We start from the raw sequence: 17,253 nt of genomic DNA, 5'->3' as shown, positions 1-17,253 counted from the left end.
GACCCCCTCTCACGTCCAGAGGTCCCTGTAAGGGTGAGCACAGTGCTAGGCTCAGGGAGACTTTCCCACGGCTCCGCGGCGCCCCCTGGCGGCCGCCACCCCCAGCGCACGGAAGCGAGTGACACGCGGGGGACTCCGGCCGGCCCGGCGCGCGTGTGCCCCGTGCTCCCCTCGCGCGAGGCCACGCGGACAGCGGCCCCCACGCCGCGCAGAGCGCTCACTTTGTTCTTTACGGTCCCCGTCGCCCGCGGCCCCTCCGCGCTCCCGCCGCCCCCTGCGCATCGATCCGCGCGCGCGGCGCTGTCGATAAGTTTGCGAGAAGCCAAAGTCAAGTGCGTGCGCGCGGAGCCGGGCCGCGCTCCCGGGGTCCAGCCCGGGTGTTGGCGGCAGCCGCATCCCCGGCCGCGCGCCCGCCCCCAAGATGGCGGCCGAGGGGGGACCGCGGGGGGCCCGGGGGCCGAGGCCGGCCAGGGCGGCACGGGCGACCAGGGGGCCGCGCGCAAGACGGCGCCTGGACCTGCGGCGGCTGCAGGTGAGCCGACCGGTCTGCCTTTGTTCGCCGCCGCCTCGATCGGTCGCCGGGACGTGGGAGCCTCCGGGGCGGGAGGAGATCGGGGAGCGGGAGGAGCGCGGGGAGCACGGAGAGCGCGGGCAGCGCGGGCAGCGGGACGCGGCTGCGCAGCCGCCCAGCCGCCGCCACCGGCCACTGCAGCCCGGACGCTCTGGGCACCTCCCGGGACGATCCCTGCGGGTTAGTGTCTGCGTCTTGCCCCCCCACCCCCCACCCCGTTTGCTAACCCCCTCCGGCTGCTTTCCCTTCCCCTGCCTGCTTTCTGCCGTCCTCCTCCTCGTCTCCTTCCCGTCTCTGTCTTGGCAGCCCCCTCCCGTGTTGCTTTTCTTCCCCTCCTCTGGCTTGCTCCCCCATCTTGCTCCCCTCCCCCCCTTCCCCTCCATCCTTGTCCGCCGGCCTGGAACCCCAGGCCCGAGCGCGCGCAACTTTGCGCACCTGCCGCGGGGCGGAGCAGGTGCGCGGGCTGCGGCCCCTGGGAACTTTTGCATCGGCGGCTCGGGCTCGTGGTTCTGCCTCGCCGGCTCCCGCACCCTGCTCTCCCTGCCCCGCGTCTCCCGGGTCCCCCGGGTCCCCCTCGCCCCCCTCGCCCCACTCTCCTTCCCTGGGGCGACGCTCTTCGCAGCCCTAGCACTTTTTCCGCTGTTCTTGGTGCGCGGGCTCCGGGTGCCTCGGGGTTGGGATGTTTGCTGCCATCTTTCTGAGGCCCGGGTTGGAGGAGGGGGGTGGTCTCGCGGCACCCCAATTGGAGACACACCCGGGTGCACAGTATGCCCTCAGAGGCTCCCCACACCCGGCAGTCGGGCAGAGTCGTGGCAGGTGCGGCGACCACCAGGGGCGGGGAAGCCGTGCAGATAACCGCGCTGTGAGAGCATTCTGCCTGGCCAGCGACAGTCTCCGAAGACGTGACAGCACGTCTGGAGATTAAAGAAAGGGGGGGAGGACCCACTTTCTCTTTTTAATCTGCCCGTAGATCTCGTTAAGTTGCTTCTGATAAGTGGCTCCGGCCCCGCTCTTCTCTGTCCCCACTTCTCGCTCCCCTCCTCCCTCCAAGCCATTGAGCTGGAGAGAAAATCGGGGCACTCAGGCATGCAGTTAATAACTGCTAGAGCCGTGCAATTCCTGGTCCGCGCCCGAGTTGAGGTTACAGTTTGGTGGCCGGCTGAGATGGGCAGGGTTGTTAGCTATGCTTGCTGATTTAAAGGATGCTAAAAGTGGCCTTTGGGGGGGGAGGGGAGAGAGAGAGAGAGAGAGAGAGAGAGAGAGAGAGAGAGAGAGAGAGAGAGAGAGAGAGAGAGTTGGGTAGCCACATTGGGCTTGGCACGAAGGCCAATGGTAATCGTATTCCCTGCTAATGTTTGTAAATGAGACCCGGGCAGGCTGGGGGACAGCGTCTTTATTTATGATTGATGTTCTGTAACATAAGGAATGACAAGAACGCGGCAGACGAAAGGGGAGCGAGCAGCTGGGCTGGCGGAAGCCCTTAGCCGGGTGCTATTGTTATTCTGCTGGAGAGAATTGCCACGGTGAGGTTTACAGCGCCGGTATTTGCCCGGGGTCGGCGGGAATGCCAGTTAACACAATTCTCATTAGATAACTCGCTTTCCATCCTGGAGCCCGGGCTTCAGGCTTGGTGGGAGAGAGGCTGGCCTGGGGCTGAGGGCTGGGTGCGGCTTCCCGCATTGGTTTCTGAGCTGGGGGTGTGGATGCTTGATGCCCCTAGTCCTGGCGGGGAGTCTTTTGTGGAAGGTCACCCCAGTCTTGGTTCCAGCTGACTCCCCCCGGGTCTGCAAGCCTTTTGTTAGGGTCTTAGAACACACTGAGATAGAACAGGAGATTTGAGTGCAAGGTGGTTATTGGGGTGGTGGACAGGCCTAACCAGGTGGCAGGGACCAGCAACGCCAAGACCTTTCCCCCAACAGGGTATATGCAAGGGTGTGTGTGTGTGTGTGTGTGTGGAACTCATTAAGACAATGGCTGTGTGTCTGGCACAAACAGACTCCCGGGGAGGGGGGTGCTCATCTGAATCGATATAAAGAGGAGGGGATGGCCCCCAGGGAGTTTGAAAAGGCTGCATAGTTCTAGAGCTCAGAGAAATGACTGTGGCGCTACAGCTTGCAGTCGCCCAGGCCCAGGCCAGCACAGCTGCCCACTCTCTGCCCCAGTCTCAGACTCTTAAGCCCAGGGTCTTCAGGGCGTCCATCTCTCAGCCCTTTGCTCAGGGACCCTTTCTGGAACAGCTTGCTAGTGACCCCTCCTCCATGCTCGCTTGCATCTTCATTTCTCGTCCTCCACAGAGGAGAGGAAACTTCTGCAGCTGATTGTGACATACAGGTAGGAACTGTGGGTCTGTGCAGGCTCAGAGCTGGGGGCTCCCTCACCCAGGGCTGGTAGCCTGGGAGGACTGAGTGGCTTGTATCCTGGGTTGTTCAGGTTGGATGGTTCCTTGCAGCCTGATTCCTGAATCTTAAAGAGATCGAGCCAGTTATAGCAGCCCCCTGTCCCCAGACTGGACCACACTGCTGACGATGCCCCATTCGGGACAAGAAAGGTGACCTTGCACCAGCTGGGCTCTCAGCCCCCTGGATGAACATATATTTTTTAAACATGGAAGCTGTTGAGTTAGTCGTTTTATTCCGGCAGATTCTCTGAGTATGGTGTAACGAACATGCTGAGGCTGGCACGGTGGGATGGGAGGCGGTGGACTCCCTGGGGGTTTGGGGGGCTTAAGGAATGACTCGAAAGGTTGTTGAACCCAGGTGCCCCACACTGGCACCCCTCAATCACCTCCCCCTCCCCCTCTGGCTGCTTGTAGCAGCCCAGGAATGAAAAGAAATAAAATTCCGTCCTGAGTTAACGCTGGCATATTTCATTTGGTTACAGGATGGTTTTATGGTGAACATCACTAATGTGGGCTTATTTTATGGCTTTTCTGTGTATTATCGTTGTGACTAAATTCATGGGTTCATGGTTTTTCTTTTCTGTTTTCATTTATCCCACTCTCCCTTCTAAATGATGTTCTGGATCCTGGCCCCCAGACCATCTTTCCTCTTCCTCCAAAGATAGTTGCTTAAGCTGAGGAGTTAGGGCACTCAGTTTAAATGAGGGGTGGGGTCCCTCTACCCAGCTGTGTTTGTGGGAGAGGTGGTTCTTGTGAACCCTCCCGGGAGACTTGGGTAGGAAAATGCTATTCCACTCTGGAGAATCGGCTGGACCCTCAGGATGAGCCAGCAAGGCTGGACTTTTGAAAGGTGTCCTCCTTTCTGGAACAGCTGGAATCCAGGTGTTGTTTTGTGGAATATTGTTCTGTGCTCAAAGTTCAGAAAAGAGTGTGGATATAATTAAAATATTATAACCTTGTGATGTTCAGGAGCAGGTAAATTTTACATATCAGCTGTGACGTGCTTAGACATCCATTAGCGCCTGTGACAGCTTGACTCACCTAAATGCGCTATCATTTCGAATGTGTCAAAATCCTCCTTTCTACCCATGACGGCGGCAAATAAGCCATCAGCCCTGGTGGTGATTCCTAACTTTGGAGACTTTTGACAGTGTAGAGTTGCTGTCTGTCAGAGTGGAGAGGCTGTACAACACCAGGCCAGCATGTGGGTGAGCTAGAGGAGGGGTCGGGGGAACAGGTGGAGAAGGTATCTAGGAACCTTCTAGAGAAGGGGAAACCTCTCCAGGTTAACCACAAACCGCTGTCCCAGATGCCTTCAGTAAGTCCAGCCTGGCTGGTGAGCCATTCCATCTGCCTTCCTGGTTTCCAAGCCCTCAACTCCAAGAGCCCTTCCTCCTCCCCTCAGAAAGAGCTGGAGTGTTGGGCATGAGTAGATCAGCCCTCCCCACCAGGTTGTGTGTGGGTATCTTAGGATTTCACTTTAGGGGATGGAGGCAGTGTGAGGAGCTGGCTGAGCACCCTGGTGTCCGTCTGGGTGGCCTGCGCAGAACTGGTTGTACGGGGGTGGAGGTTGTGCCAGCATCTGCACAAATAAAATAGTCAGCTCCCCCCAATCCCGTCTTCCTTTTTCTTTTAACTTGCCCACTGAAAGAGGATTCTGTCATGAAACTTGACATTCTGTGAGGTAACCTTTCTTCTGGCAGATGGTGTCTTACACGTGAATACCTTCTCAGCTGGTCTAAGTTTGGGCCTGGTTGATGGCAGCCGGGGGGCTGCTCAGAAACTGTGCTTTTGTATGCCATTGTCTGTAGGGGAATCAGCTGTCAGTGGGTTCCTGGTCACCTGGTGTTGAGACAGGGTCTGTTGCAGGGGAGGGTTGGGCAGGGCATGATGTGGTAGCTTGCCCTCCTTCCTTCCTTCCTTCCTTCCTTCCTTCCTTCCTTCCTTCCTTCCTTTTTTAAAGACAGGGACTAACCAGCCCAGGCTTACCTCAAACTCTGAATGCTCCTGCCTCGGCTTTCCAAGTGCTAGGACCACAGGCAACCCCGTTCCAGCCTGCTTTTGACCCTGGCCTTGGGACCTGTGTCTTCTAAGGTGCAGGGAGGTTGCCCAGCACCCCAGGTCTCCCAGATGACTGAGCCACTGTGTGGGCAGGCTTTGTGGGCCACTCTGGACCAGTTCAGGGTGTCACATTCTGATGGCCCAGCCCCAGCTTGAGCCCAGCCATGGCTGGTGTTGGTAGTGATGGTGGGGGCTGCTGGTCCTTTAAGCAATTTTGTTCTGAGACCAGAAATTCTTAGGGTGGAGTTCATTGTATGCTGAGCCTCCCTGACTCCCTGGCAAAGATGGGTTGAAGTGTTCATAAGATGAATGATATTTTCCCACGACGCATACATTAAACTTCGGATCCCTTTGTTCTGGTGAATATGTAACCTGACCCCACTCCTTCATCTCTGTCCCCTACTCACTCTGCTTTGCTCCTTCATCACACAGAACCCGCCCCTACCCCATGGCCTTTGCACATGCATTTCCCGTGCCCAGAACCTTCTCCCCTCCCTCCCATGGCTTTCGTGGCCCTCAGGCTTCAGTCATCACCACTCTCCCCACTAACAGCCAAGTAAGTCTCACAGCCCCTCATTTTATTTGTGCATATATTTTGTGCGTGTGTGTGTGTGTGTGTGTGTGTGTGTGTGTGTGTACACGTGTGCGCAGGGTGTGTGGAGGCCAGTGGTTGACATCAGGTGTCCCTCAGTTACTGTCTACCTTAGTTTTGGAGTCAGATGTGGTGGCTAGTTCTGACACAGCCTCGAGTCCCCTGAAAAGAGTGTTAATGAGGGCCTGTCTAGATTGGTTTTTCCTGTGGTATGTCTGGTGGGGGGGTTGTCCTAATGGATTTGGGAGGACCGGTCTGAAAGCGTGCGGCACCATTCCCTGATTTGGGCCCGGGGTTGTGTAAGAGTGGAGGAAGCTAGCAATGAGTACATTTGATTGCTCTCTCTGCTTCTGGCGGTGAATGTGCCTTGCTGCTTCAAGCTTTTCCAGGTTCCTCATTTTACCCCAGCCTGACTCGGTTTTTGTTGTTGTTCTGTTTTTGTTTTTCAAGACAGGGTTTCTCTTTGTAGCCCTTGCTGTCCTGGAACTCACTCTGTAGACCAGGCTGGCCTCGAACTCAGAGATCTGCCTGCCTTTGCCTCCCGAGTGCTGGGATTGAAGGTGTGTGCCACCACCGCCCAGCCACTCTGGGTTTTAATGCAAAGGTGTATGCAGGGTTTCTAGGGACCTTGCATTTTCCCAAGTGTTGATCTCAGAACTTTCGAGAGGTGTGGTGGGTCTATGCATCCTAGGTATACCACCAAATGTGGCACCACTTTGAGGGTCCTGGTTCGCCACCCAACTCTTCTTTCATAGTGTGTCTGGAGCCTTAGCCAATGAAAGTGAATGGGTGTGATTGGCTGTAGCCAATAAGAACAAAGAGGTATGGCCAGCCATAGTCAGTAAGTGGTCCCAGATCAATAAAACTTTATTCACAAAGGCAGGTCATGGTAGCTATGAATTGGCCTGGGGGCTGTGGTTACCCTTTCCTCTCCTGGTTATGAAAATCTGCCATATAGGTGAGCCTTTCCTGGATTGTCCCTTTTCAAGTCAGAATGCATTTTCTCCACTTTAAGACGGAAGCCTGACTATCTAGGATTTTTGATGAATGGCCTGCCTGGCTTCCAGTCCTATCCTCATCTCACCTGCCATCGAGCTGTGTGACCTTGAGCGGTGACTAGCCTCTCTGTGCCTTTCTCTTTCAGTGGGACTGTTAGTGTTCTCCTACTACATGGAGTACGACGGTGTTCAGCAGAGCGTGGGGCGTGCGATCATGCTTTGTAAGTGCCTCGTTCCTTCTTAGGTATTTTTAGAGGGTGTGGGGGCAGCAGCCAGAGCCTACCGGCCTGGCAGGCAGTCTTAAGACATTTTGGGTGTTATAGTATGCTTTCCTATATCATGCAGACTGTCGGCAGAGGCGACAGAGGTTGCAGCCTGGAACCCTGTCTGTGTGGATGAGTCGGGATATGAACGCTTTCTCATGAAAGCTGTTGATGTTTAGAGCGTGGTAGATTTTAACTTAGAGATGCAGCTGCTTTGGTTTCCTTGTAGATGAGGGGCTTTGAGTTCCGGGAAGGAAATGAGACCTGGGAAGGGTGTTCCCAGCCAAGGGAACAGCTGATGTAAAAACACAAAGGATTGGGGTCCACAGAGGGTCAAGGTCTCTGGTTATCAAGGTTACCTTGTCCTGGTCGCTTGGCTGTCTTATTGGATGCCTTGCATCAGAAAAAGCCTCTTCTATGGATCCCAAAGCTCTTGACGGTCCGCTGGAGAGAGATGGGTGTGGTACAGAGTCAAGTAGCTAGTTGCCCTCAAAAGTGGTCCTGAGGCTGCCTGCTCAGACCCCTCCCAACCCCCACCCCGTCTCTCCCATCCTCTAGCCAAACCAAACTGCAGTTCCCGGATATACGTTTGTCATTAAAGAGAAAGACAGAAGAAAATCAATCCCCAGGCGCTCTGCTCTAAGTTGGTTGTCTGCCCAGGGCGCCTGGAGCCCAGCTGTGCTTAAGACTGTGGGAGCCGCTGTCACTCAAACTGGACAGGACCGATGGCTCCCTGGGAGCTTCTCCACCAGATTGGCTCATCCCCTCGGCTGCTTAGGTGTGGGTGCTGTGGCTGGGGAAACCACAGAGCTGAGCACCCGGGCTTCCTTGGTGAGGCAGGTGTCCCTGGAAAGACTGTTACTCAGTAGCTTGCATTCAGTACCTGTTGTCCCTCATGAACACCTGTAGACCTGTGTCGGCAGGCTGTGTTGAGGGCTCAAGTCTTATATCTGCTAGTCACTAGCTGTGTGGCCTGGGTTGAATTACTTAACCTCTCTGAGCCATTGCATCTCGTATATAAAGTGTGGATAGCAGCAGTATCCTTCAGACTGAGTTAATACACTCAAGTTCTGGGAGCCCAGCACACAGAAGTACTAGAGAGAGCTGGGATGTATAACTGCTATTGTTTTCCTCCATAGATGTGTGTTTACCACTCATGGGGACACTAATAACGATAATTAGTAATTATATAAATAATAGTGTAGCAGCATAATTAAGATAACTTGTAAACTATGTAGCTGGAGGATACAGATAGTCTGTAGATGTTAGCAGCAAGGCGACAGGTGCAGGCAGGTGGACACACATCTGGACACTGAGCCCAGACGTTGGGCATGTGACCAAGGAGTCGTGGCCACCTGGCTTCCTGGAAACAGCGACTTTTCAAGCAGAGATCGGAAGGCTATGGTCAAGGAATCTACCCCCTCAAAGTGGGACAGCAATGCAAAGGCCTGGTGGTCAGAGAACTGTATATATATATAACACACAGACCTCGAGGACCCCGGAGGCGGGGCCTCAGATTCCAGCTGTGCTGGGGGAACTGGCTGCCCTGTGCATTCCCTCCTCTCCCGGAGGACAGTTGCTACACTGTCCAACACCGGAAAAGCCTTAGTTAACCCACTTTTCCCATCTCCCCTTTTAATCTCATGACTGTGCATGGTGCTGCCAGGGTTCAAATCCCAGCTCCGCCGCTCATTGCTGCGTGTTCTTGGGCTGCTGCTTTCTCCTTTGAGGCTTGGTTTTCCTACCCAGGTGGGTATGTTTGGTGGCTCTGCTGATCAGGGTTGCAAGGGAGTGTCCATAGGACTGGCTCTAGGGATGGTGACAGGTCCCAAATGCTCAGCCTCCACAGTGGGACGCGGCACCCAGGGGAGCTGGGACGGGCCTTCTTTCTGTGCAGTCCGTCTTCAAATGTGGTTCTTGGAGGCAGCAGGCAAGACAGTGAGGTCACCTGCCGGGAAATGCCCTCTAAGTTGTCCATCAAATCCTGAGGGAGCTGTCACTGTCATTGTGCCCTAGTTCTGTGGCCTGGCCTTGTTCAGTCCAGTCCAGTTTTCCGCCTTTACATCGGTCCAGAACGGCTCCCCCTTGCCTCCTGCCTTCACTCCTCTGTGGCAATCAGCCCATTCCAACCACAGGCCCTTTGCACTTTCTGTCTGCCCTGTCTCTCCTGGAGCCCTTCCTTTGGGTCCCTGACCCCTGCTTCTGTAGCCCCATTTAGAGAGAACCCCATCATCCCTTGTGAAATATTCCTTACTCTGCTCCCACTGATTTGATTGTTCGTTCGTTCATTCATTCATTCATTCATTCATTCATTCATTCATTCATTTGTTCCTTCTTCCTTCTCTCCTCCCCTCAGGGAGTCACACTGGAACACTTGAGCTAATGGAAGCCATTCAGCCTCAGGCCAGTGGTGAGCCTGGTTTATCTTTAGCTCTGTGCATCTTGCTTTAGAAACTGGTGACCCCAATTCCAGCCCCCTCCTAATTAATGTGGCTACGAATTAGTTTCCAGTGGCTGTGGGCCACTCGTGACGGTTTGCCAGCCCAAGTCATAGAAAACTCAAAGCACTTAAGGACAGCTGTCATGGGGCTAGGACATAGCTAGGTGGCATTTCTCGTCAGATATCATGCTTACCAACTCAGGAATCAGAGAGGAGCTGAGGGTGTGGGGACAGAGACTCCAGTCCAAGCACCGAATCCAGTCTGGAGATATAACTGGTATGAGCTGCTCTTGGATCTGCGCAGGGAGGCCTTGGGCAACCTCTTTGTCTGTTTCCTTATCTCTGGGATGAGTATTAGATCTCGCTCTCCTCCTCTTGGGTTGTGAGATAAGGCACAGCCCTTGACCAAGCTGGAGCCAGCTTGTTCCTCAGCAAACCATCCTCATCTGCCTCCATGGCATCTCTCAATCATGTCTCTCTCTCTGAATTAGCTCCGAAGTGCCAAGTCTCTGGGTGGAGGTGGCTGCCCTGACGTCACATGGGAGGAGGCAGTACAGTTCCGGTGACGCACGGGTGCCCCATGGCCTCCTGTAGTCCAGCATAAGTAACCTCTTCCTGCTTGGCCCACTGAGAGCGAGAAGCCTGGAGATGAGGGTACCTTGGCTTGGGGAGGTCAGAACGTGCCCTTGGGATGCCCCGCAGCGTGGTGGCTCTTACGTCTTTATTCAAGACCTTGGCTCATGCTGCTCTATGAATCCAGAGCCCCCGTCGGTTCCCATTTTATCGCTCAGTCCAGTGCCGTATTCTCCACAGGTGGCTTGGTCAGGACTGTAGCCCGGGACCTGCCGGCCTCCGTGAGTGAGCCTGTGGTCTGCTACGGCCAGGGGTGTCTGTGCAGGGCTGGACCCACTGCCCGCCCGCATCCCTGCTCAGGCCCACCTGCACACCTCACACTCACCTTTCCTCTCCCTCCCCCCACCCGCCTTCCCCCTCTTTTCTAAACAGAATCTCATTATAGCCTAGGCTCTTTTCAAACTTGTGTAGCCAAGGGTGACTTTTAACCGCTGGTCTTCCTGTGTTTTCATGCCCAGTGTGGGGTTACAGATGTGCCCACTGCCCCACCTTATGTGGTGCTGCCGAATGGAACCTAGAGCTTCGTGTACCCCAGGCAAGTACTCTGCCATCTGAGCCAAATACGCTCGCAGCCTCTTCAAACAACCTTCTATCATCACGTCTATGAAGGATTCTAGTCCCAGCCGGGACAGCCTGGACAGTCGTTTAGTCAGTGACTCCAGAATAGTGGTTCTTTTTGTTTTGTTTTATTTTGTTTTTCAAGACAGGGTTTCTCTGTAGCTTTGGAGCCTGTCCTTGAACTCGATCTGTAGACCAGGCTGGCCTCGAACTCACAGAGATCCGCATGCCTCTGCCTCCCAAGTGCTCCCAAGTTGTGTACCACCACTGCCCAGCATGGAGGAAACTGTTACACAACAGTTTTGGCTGTGTAGCCCTGGCTGGCCTGGAATTACATAGACCAGGCTGGCCTCAAACACATAAAGATCCATTTGCTTCTGCCTCCTGAGTGCTGGGACTAAAGGTGTGCGCCACCACCACCTGTCCAGACCAGTGTTTCTTAACCTGTGGGTCACCACTCCTTGGGAGGGTCAAATGAGGGTCACCTAAGACCATGGGAAAACCCAGGTATTTACATTACATTACATTACATTTACATTATATTATATTGTGACGGTAGCAAAATTACAATTATGAAGTAGCAATGAAGATAATTTTATGGCTGGAGGTCACCACACCATGAGGAACTATATTAAAATGTCAAATCATTAGGAAGGCTGAGAACCGCTGCTCTGGAACATTCCCTTGTCTGGATGGATAGTGAGTGCTCCCCGCCCCAGCCCATCCTCCCACCAGTGTGGGGTGGCACGGCACCCCCAGTCCTGTGGCCTGTGTTCACAAGATGAAACTCCGGACTGGCCCGATAATAAGCAGCTATTGATTCCTGCTGTGGTCATTATCAAGATTTATTTAGTCAATATGGCCTCCTCGCTCAATAAATCGTGTCGTTGATAAAGAAGGAAGGAGACGGACTTGTAGGCTGTATTAAAAAAGTTTTTCAGATTTTCTTTTAACAGCTGACTCCATCCCCCATCCTCCCCGAGCTGAGCCCACAGCAGCAGCCAGTGAACTTGACACGGTGAATTTGATGCCTTTGCCTCCCTTCCAGGCCCTGGTTCACTCCCTACCGCCAGCACCCCATTTTCTCATTTGATCTTCACAGTCTTTGGGGGCTGATAGTGCAGTTACCCTGGACTATGGATGAAGTCTGAGACCTAGAATGCTCCCCCATATCCCCCATATCCCTCCTAGGCAGTCTGGTGGGAGTGTTTGCTGTTCATCTGTCACTCATAAGTAAATGGCCAACTGTGTTTTAACCAGGTGTTATGAGCCGGCCCTGGGGCCAGCTGGTGGCTCTAGGAGCCAGCCAGACAAATGGACGCAGACGCACAGACACAGAAATGGAGGACAGAGAGGTGTTGATGTCAGATGGCAGTGCCTGTCCACGCAGGGTGGCTGGCGATGGAGGCTACCTCCGCTCTGTGCAGATGATGCTCAGGCTGTGAGAAGGAGTTGGGGAGGCAGGTTGCAGACAGAAGAGAGAGCTCATAGCCACAGGCAACTCCCTGCCTGGGGCGGGCCAACCGCATCTGACCGCAGGTGGCAGGGTTGGAATATGTGCCAAGTCCACCAGAGGCTCAGGGTTTGAATAGTTGGTGCTGGGGCTTAAGTCTGTCTGTGCTGCCCATTTCCCCTGAGATGTGAGGAAGTCCCGTCCCTCCCCTCTGTAAACATGGCTCTGTCTGCCACCGTGCATTCTGATACTGCAGACTGTGCTCTGTCACCCAGAGTAACCGTCCTCTCTCAGGCTGCCTGTTGGGTGTGGTCACAGGGAGAAAGGGTTGGCACAAAGTGTGTGTAGGGGACCGGCCCTGGTTTTCTGTCCCCAAGACATCCAAGGAGCTGACCACCTCGTCTACCTAACCATCTTCCTGAATGTCATCTGCGCATACCGTTTCCGTCCCTAAGTCTGCCACCCACCTTGCAGCTACTTCCTCAAGGTCCCCTCCTGTCCTCCCCCATGCCCCCCTCTTCCTTCTTGTCCGCCTTTCAGGCCCACTGCTCTCTGGTGGCCTTAAAGTTGGGGATCCCTCTCAGGTCCTCCTCAGCATCTCTTCATTCTGTCCCCTAGGTGACTCGTCGTGTCTGTCCCCCCACATCTCCACTCTGTCTCCCAAACCTACCAGCTCAGCCAGCAGCTTTATTTACACAGCTCCCAAAAATCTATTTTACCAACATCTTAAAACTTTATTTTACACGTATTAATTTTATCGGTATGTCTTATCCGAATGTATGGATATGCGCCATGTATGTGCCTGGTGCCTGTGGGGGTCAGAAGACGGTGTGAGACTCCTCTGGAACTGGAGTGGCCGGCGGCAGTGAGCTGCAGCCTTATAAAATATCTTCAGCTGGGCAGTGGTGGCGTGTGCCTGTAATCCCAGCACTCAGGAGGCAGAGGCAGGCAAATCTCTGTGAGTTCGAGGCCAGCCTGGTCTACAGAGCTAGATCCAGGACAGGCTCTAAAGCTATACAGAGAAACCCTGTCTTGAAAAACAAAACAAAACAAGTAAACAAACAAAAAAGTAACAACAACAACAAACAAACAAAAAAAGAAAAGAAAGAAAGAAAAATCATCTTCAACCCACTGTGTGTTCTGGGAACCGAACCCAGGTCCTCTTCGAGAGCTGTCAGGGCTCTCAGCCACTATGGACACCCCTTGGCTGTGTGCGGCAAAGATGTCTCTAGGTGCAGATGACCTGACGGAACTCTTTCCCCCGGGCCTCTACCAGAGGACCACTCAGACCTATAAGGCAGAGACTGTTGGCTCCTCCCCCCTCCCGTCAGTGCATCACTCAGCCAAGGGGTTCACCTCCCACTACCCCTGCACCTCATTCTCTCCTCGCTTCTCCACCATGGGCAACTTGACAGAGTCCCTGTCAGTGGCCCTGGGCTTTGCTTGTCTGCCTTGTCTCCTGGACTGCCTTTGGCTCCCCAGATGCTCACACCGTGGGGTCCCCCAGCTTTTGAGGCCGAGCCCTCAGACGTGACTGTTCAGCCTCCACACACCACTTTCTGCCCTGTAGTATTGTTGTGCTTGTGCTTCGGCACTGAAGCCTCTAGCTATTGTTGTCTATTTCTCCTCTCATTTTTTTTTTTTTTTGGTCACTTTTGCTTTGTGTGTTTTGATGCTTTTTTATTAGGTGTCTATACATTTATAACAGCTTTGCATATTAATGGATAGACCTTTCTTTCATTAGCGTTGCATTCTCTAGTGATATTAAATTTTTAAAGTCTATTTTGCTCCTATTTGATACCTCTTTTAAAAGTGTGTGTGTGCGTGTGCGCGCGTGCACACGCATGGCAAACATGCAGTTCCCCTCTGATACCAGAAGAGAGTACTGGACGCCCCTAGAGTTAGACTTGCAGGCGATTGGGAGTTGCCATGGTGGTACTAGAACTGAGCTCGTGTCCTCTTCAGTTTTTAACCACTGAGCCGTCTCTCCAGCCCCTCTTGGTTTTCTCTTTGTGGAGCTTTCTCCTTTCAGTCTTATTTGTGTCTGGCTCTAAAGCGTCTGCCTTACACAATGTGCAGTTTTTAATCTGGTCTCAAATCCTCTGCCTTTTGATTAGATTGTTTAATCCACTCATGCTCAGTGTTTTGCAGATGTAGCAGAACTTGTGTTTGCCGTTTTTCTTTTAGTTTCCCGTGTGTCTGGTGTCTGTTTTGTCCCTCTATTCTTTTGCAGGATTCTTGAGTATTTTCTAATGTAGCATTTTAGTTTAATCATCCCCCCCCATTTCTCTGAAGTTACATGAGGGTTCGCCATATTCATTTTATTCATCAAATTCTGGCTCAGGTTTACCACTGTTTGGCTCCTCACGTCTCCATCCTTGCACATGCTAGGCAAGTGTTTTAACACTGATTGCACTCCAACCCCTGACCCTGACCAACACTTCTTGTACTTTCCACTCTGCAATAGACCCCCGCCCCACGCCCTGGCATATTGATGTCCTTCCTACATTGTTAATCTCCCCTGTTTTCAGAAGAGGCAGCTGATGCTCAGAGAGGTCAAGTGACTTGCCCCACAGCACACAGCAGAGCCAGGCAGCCTGAGCACAGAATCTGCACACCTAGGGTTGCCCACCTGTTGTTGGTGTAACCGGGAAGTGGCCAGTGTATGTCCAGCTGCCTCTTTCCTCTCCTAAAGCCAGTTTGTGTGCCATCTTATGTGAGCGTACGCAGCACACAGGAGACAGAGATGCCTGGCAGGAGCGGGAGCCAGGGCCAGAATTTCCGCAAGTGGGGCCCACATGAGCCTCAGACTTAGGCTGTCCGGGTCCCTATAGCAGGAGGCAGGGGACATCTATGTCGGTTTCCTATCCCTTACCAGCTGAGATCACTGGACCCGGTCCCTCAGGCCAGTAGCCTGGAGCCTTTCCAAGCCAGCCCGTCCCTCTGAGGAAGTCCTCCGCAGCCTCCGTGATTGAGGGAGTTGGTCCCACGGCCCGTGGCCTACTTTGAGAGATTCAGCGCTGGAAAAGAATCCTTCCGAGCGGTGCAGGGCTGTGTAGTAGGCGGGATAATAGCACAGTTGCCACACCAGCCTAGCTGCTAAGGTGAGGATCCCAAGGAAGGCGGCCCCCTCCCTATTCCTCAGATGCCCCCTCACATCCTGTCCAGATGGTGTCCTGGGAGGATGGGGCCAGCCTGAGCTCTGCCGGTGGTGCCCGTAGCTGAGCCTGCTTCCTCCCTGGGGACCTTAGCCCTGGAAAGTGTGTGGACCCGAGGCTCAGCCCTTGAGCAGTGACTCAGATGTGCGGGTCTCGGCTTTGTCCCCCACACACTGCCTCCAGGGTCTTTGCCTACATCATGCGTGTGCTGGGCTCTTCCTATGGTGCGGTGGGGATCAATGACGGCTGTCTTTGGGATGATGTTTCACAAGCTGGTCTGTGATGAAGCAGGAGAGTGTGGGCTGAGGCAGGTCATGCATCTGAGACATATCAGTCATCACTGTGTAACAAGACACCCAAGCCTTGTGAGGGTGATGACTGCAGGACACAGGGTCTGTCAGTCAGGGATGAGGGCAGAGCCATCACCACTCCATGATATCCGGGCGTCGGTTGGTAAGATTCAGGTAGAGGTGACAGGATGCTTTACTTTTTGGCTACTGCTGGCTGAACCTCAGCTGCCCACAGGAGGACCACCATGTGGTCCGCCTGTGGTTTCTTCTTACTGCGCAGTGGCCAGGTTTCCAGAGAAGGACGTGGAAATTTGGCTTTCCTCATTGGAGTTGGACATTGGTTGTGACATCTGTCAACTTTTCCTCCAGCAATGGTCAGCCTGCGTCTAAAAGGAGAGGTCTAGATACCACTCCTTAATGGGGAGGGTGCCAGTCATGATGCTTCATGAAAAGCCTGGGAAGGGAGAGCTGTGGTGGCCACCATCTTCAGGAAAACAGTTTTCTGCTGGAAGGGTGGTGTTGACTCATGTGATTCAGGTCCTAGCATGACAGGAAGTGGTTGAGGGAGATGGTGTTCTTGGTTGTGTGGAATGACTGGAAGTGACAGGAAGTAGCCAAGTAGGGGGTGTGTTGGGAAAGTCTGTGAGGGGAGTGAATGTGATGAGAAATGGCCAAATAGGTGACAGGAGAGTGAGGGGGGGATGGGTGTGACAGGAGAGTGTGAGATGGGTGTGACAGGAGAGTGTGAGATGGGTGTGACAGGGCAGTGAGTTGAATGTGTGTGACAGGAGGGTTGTGTGAGTTGAATGTGTGTGACAGGAGGGTTGTGTGAGGGGAATGTGTGTGACAGGAGAGTGTGAGATGGGTGTGACAGGAGAGTGTGAGATGGGTGTGACAGGAGAGTGTGAGATGGGTGTGACAGGAGAGTGTGAGATGGGTGTGACAGGAGAGTGAGGGGGGGATGGGTGTGACAGGAGAGTGTGAGATGGGTGTGACAGGAGAGTGTGAGATGGGTGTGACAGGGCAGTGAGTTGAATGTGTGTGACAGGAGGGTTGTGTGAGTTGAATGTGTGTGACAGGAGGGTTGTGTGAGGGGAATGTGTGTGACAGGAGAGTGTGAGATGGGTGTGACAGGAGAGTGTGAGATGGGTGTGACAGGAGAGTGTGAGATGGGTGTGACAGGAGAGTGTGAGATGGGTGTGACAGGAGAGTGAGGGGGGGATGGGTGTGACAGGAGAGTGTGAGATGGGTGTGACAGGAGAGTGTGAGATGGGTGTGACAGGGGAGTGAGTTGAATGTGTGTGACTGGAGGGTTGTGTGAGGGGAATGTGTGTGACAGGAGAGTGTGAGTTGAATGGGTGTGACAGGAGGGTTGTGTGAGGGGAATGGGTGTGACAGGAAGTAGGGGTGGAGTGACTGACAGTTAAGTGGCCTCTGAGGCCAGTTTGGCTTTGCCTGGGTCTGCCATGATGGCAGTAATAAAGTCGCTGCGGCTCCATCTCTCCTCCATCTCAGAGCTGCCCCTTGAGTGCCTTGGGGTGACCGGCCAGTTCACACAAATGGGGACCCAGGCCTCGCCCAGCTGGCCGGCCCCTCCTCAAGTTCTGGTCTCCTTTGGCCCTGCCTCAGGCCTCTCTCTTCCTGTGGGCCTTAGTGTTCCCCACTCCCACAGCAGCCCCCCTTCTTCTGAGAAAGGCGACTCCCACCTCAACAGCCTGGAAGCCCTCCAACTACCACACTTCTCTTCAAATAAAAGCAGCTAATTAACATTATTCTTTAATTATTGCCTTTATCAACAAGGGGTCTGATTGCACCAGCAGGGTAGTTGCCTTCCCTTA

The 17,253-nt window shown here is 53.9% G+C and overlaps 1 protein-coding gene across 1 annotated transcript in view; it reads left to right on the top strand.

The window, feature by feature from the left end:
- The first annotated feature begins 257 nt into the window (after positions 1-257).
- The window catches only part of Cux2 (cut like homeobox 2), a 171,550-nt gene continuing 154,554 nt past the window's right edge, over positions 258-17,253 (top strand). Inside the window, exon 1 of the mRNA XM_051176590.1 lies at positions 258-532. Within this exon, the coding sequence (XP_051032547.1) occupies positions 422-532 (111 nt within the window). The 5' untranslated portion in view covers positions 258-421. The remainder of the gene's footprint in view (positions 533-17,253) is intronic.

This window comes from Phodopus roborovskii, unplaced genomic scaffold, assembly GCF_943737965.1.
Source record: "Phodopus roborovskii unplaced genomic scaffold, PHOROB, whole genome shotgun sequence".
NCBI classification, from domain to species: Eukaryota; Metazoa; Chordata; class Mammalia; order Rodentia; family Cricetidae; genus Phodopus; species Phodopus roborovskii.
The sequence above is the reverse complement of the archived record's forward strand: the minus strand, read 5'-3'. Positions and strand labels throughout refer to the sequence as shown.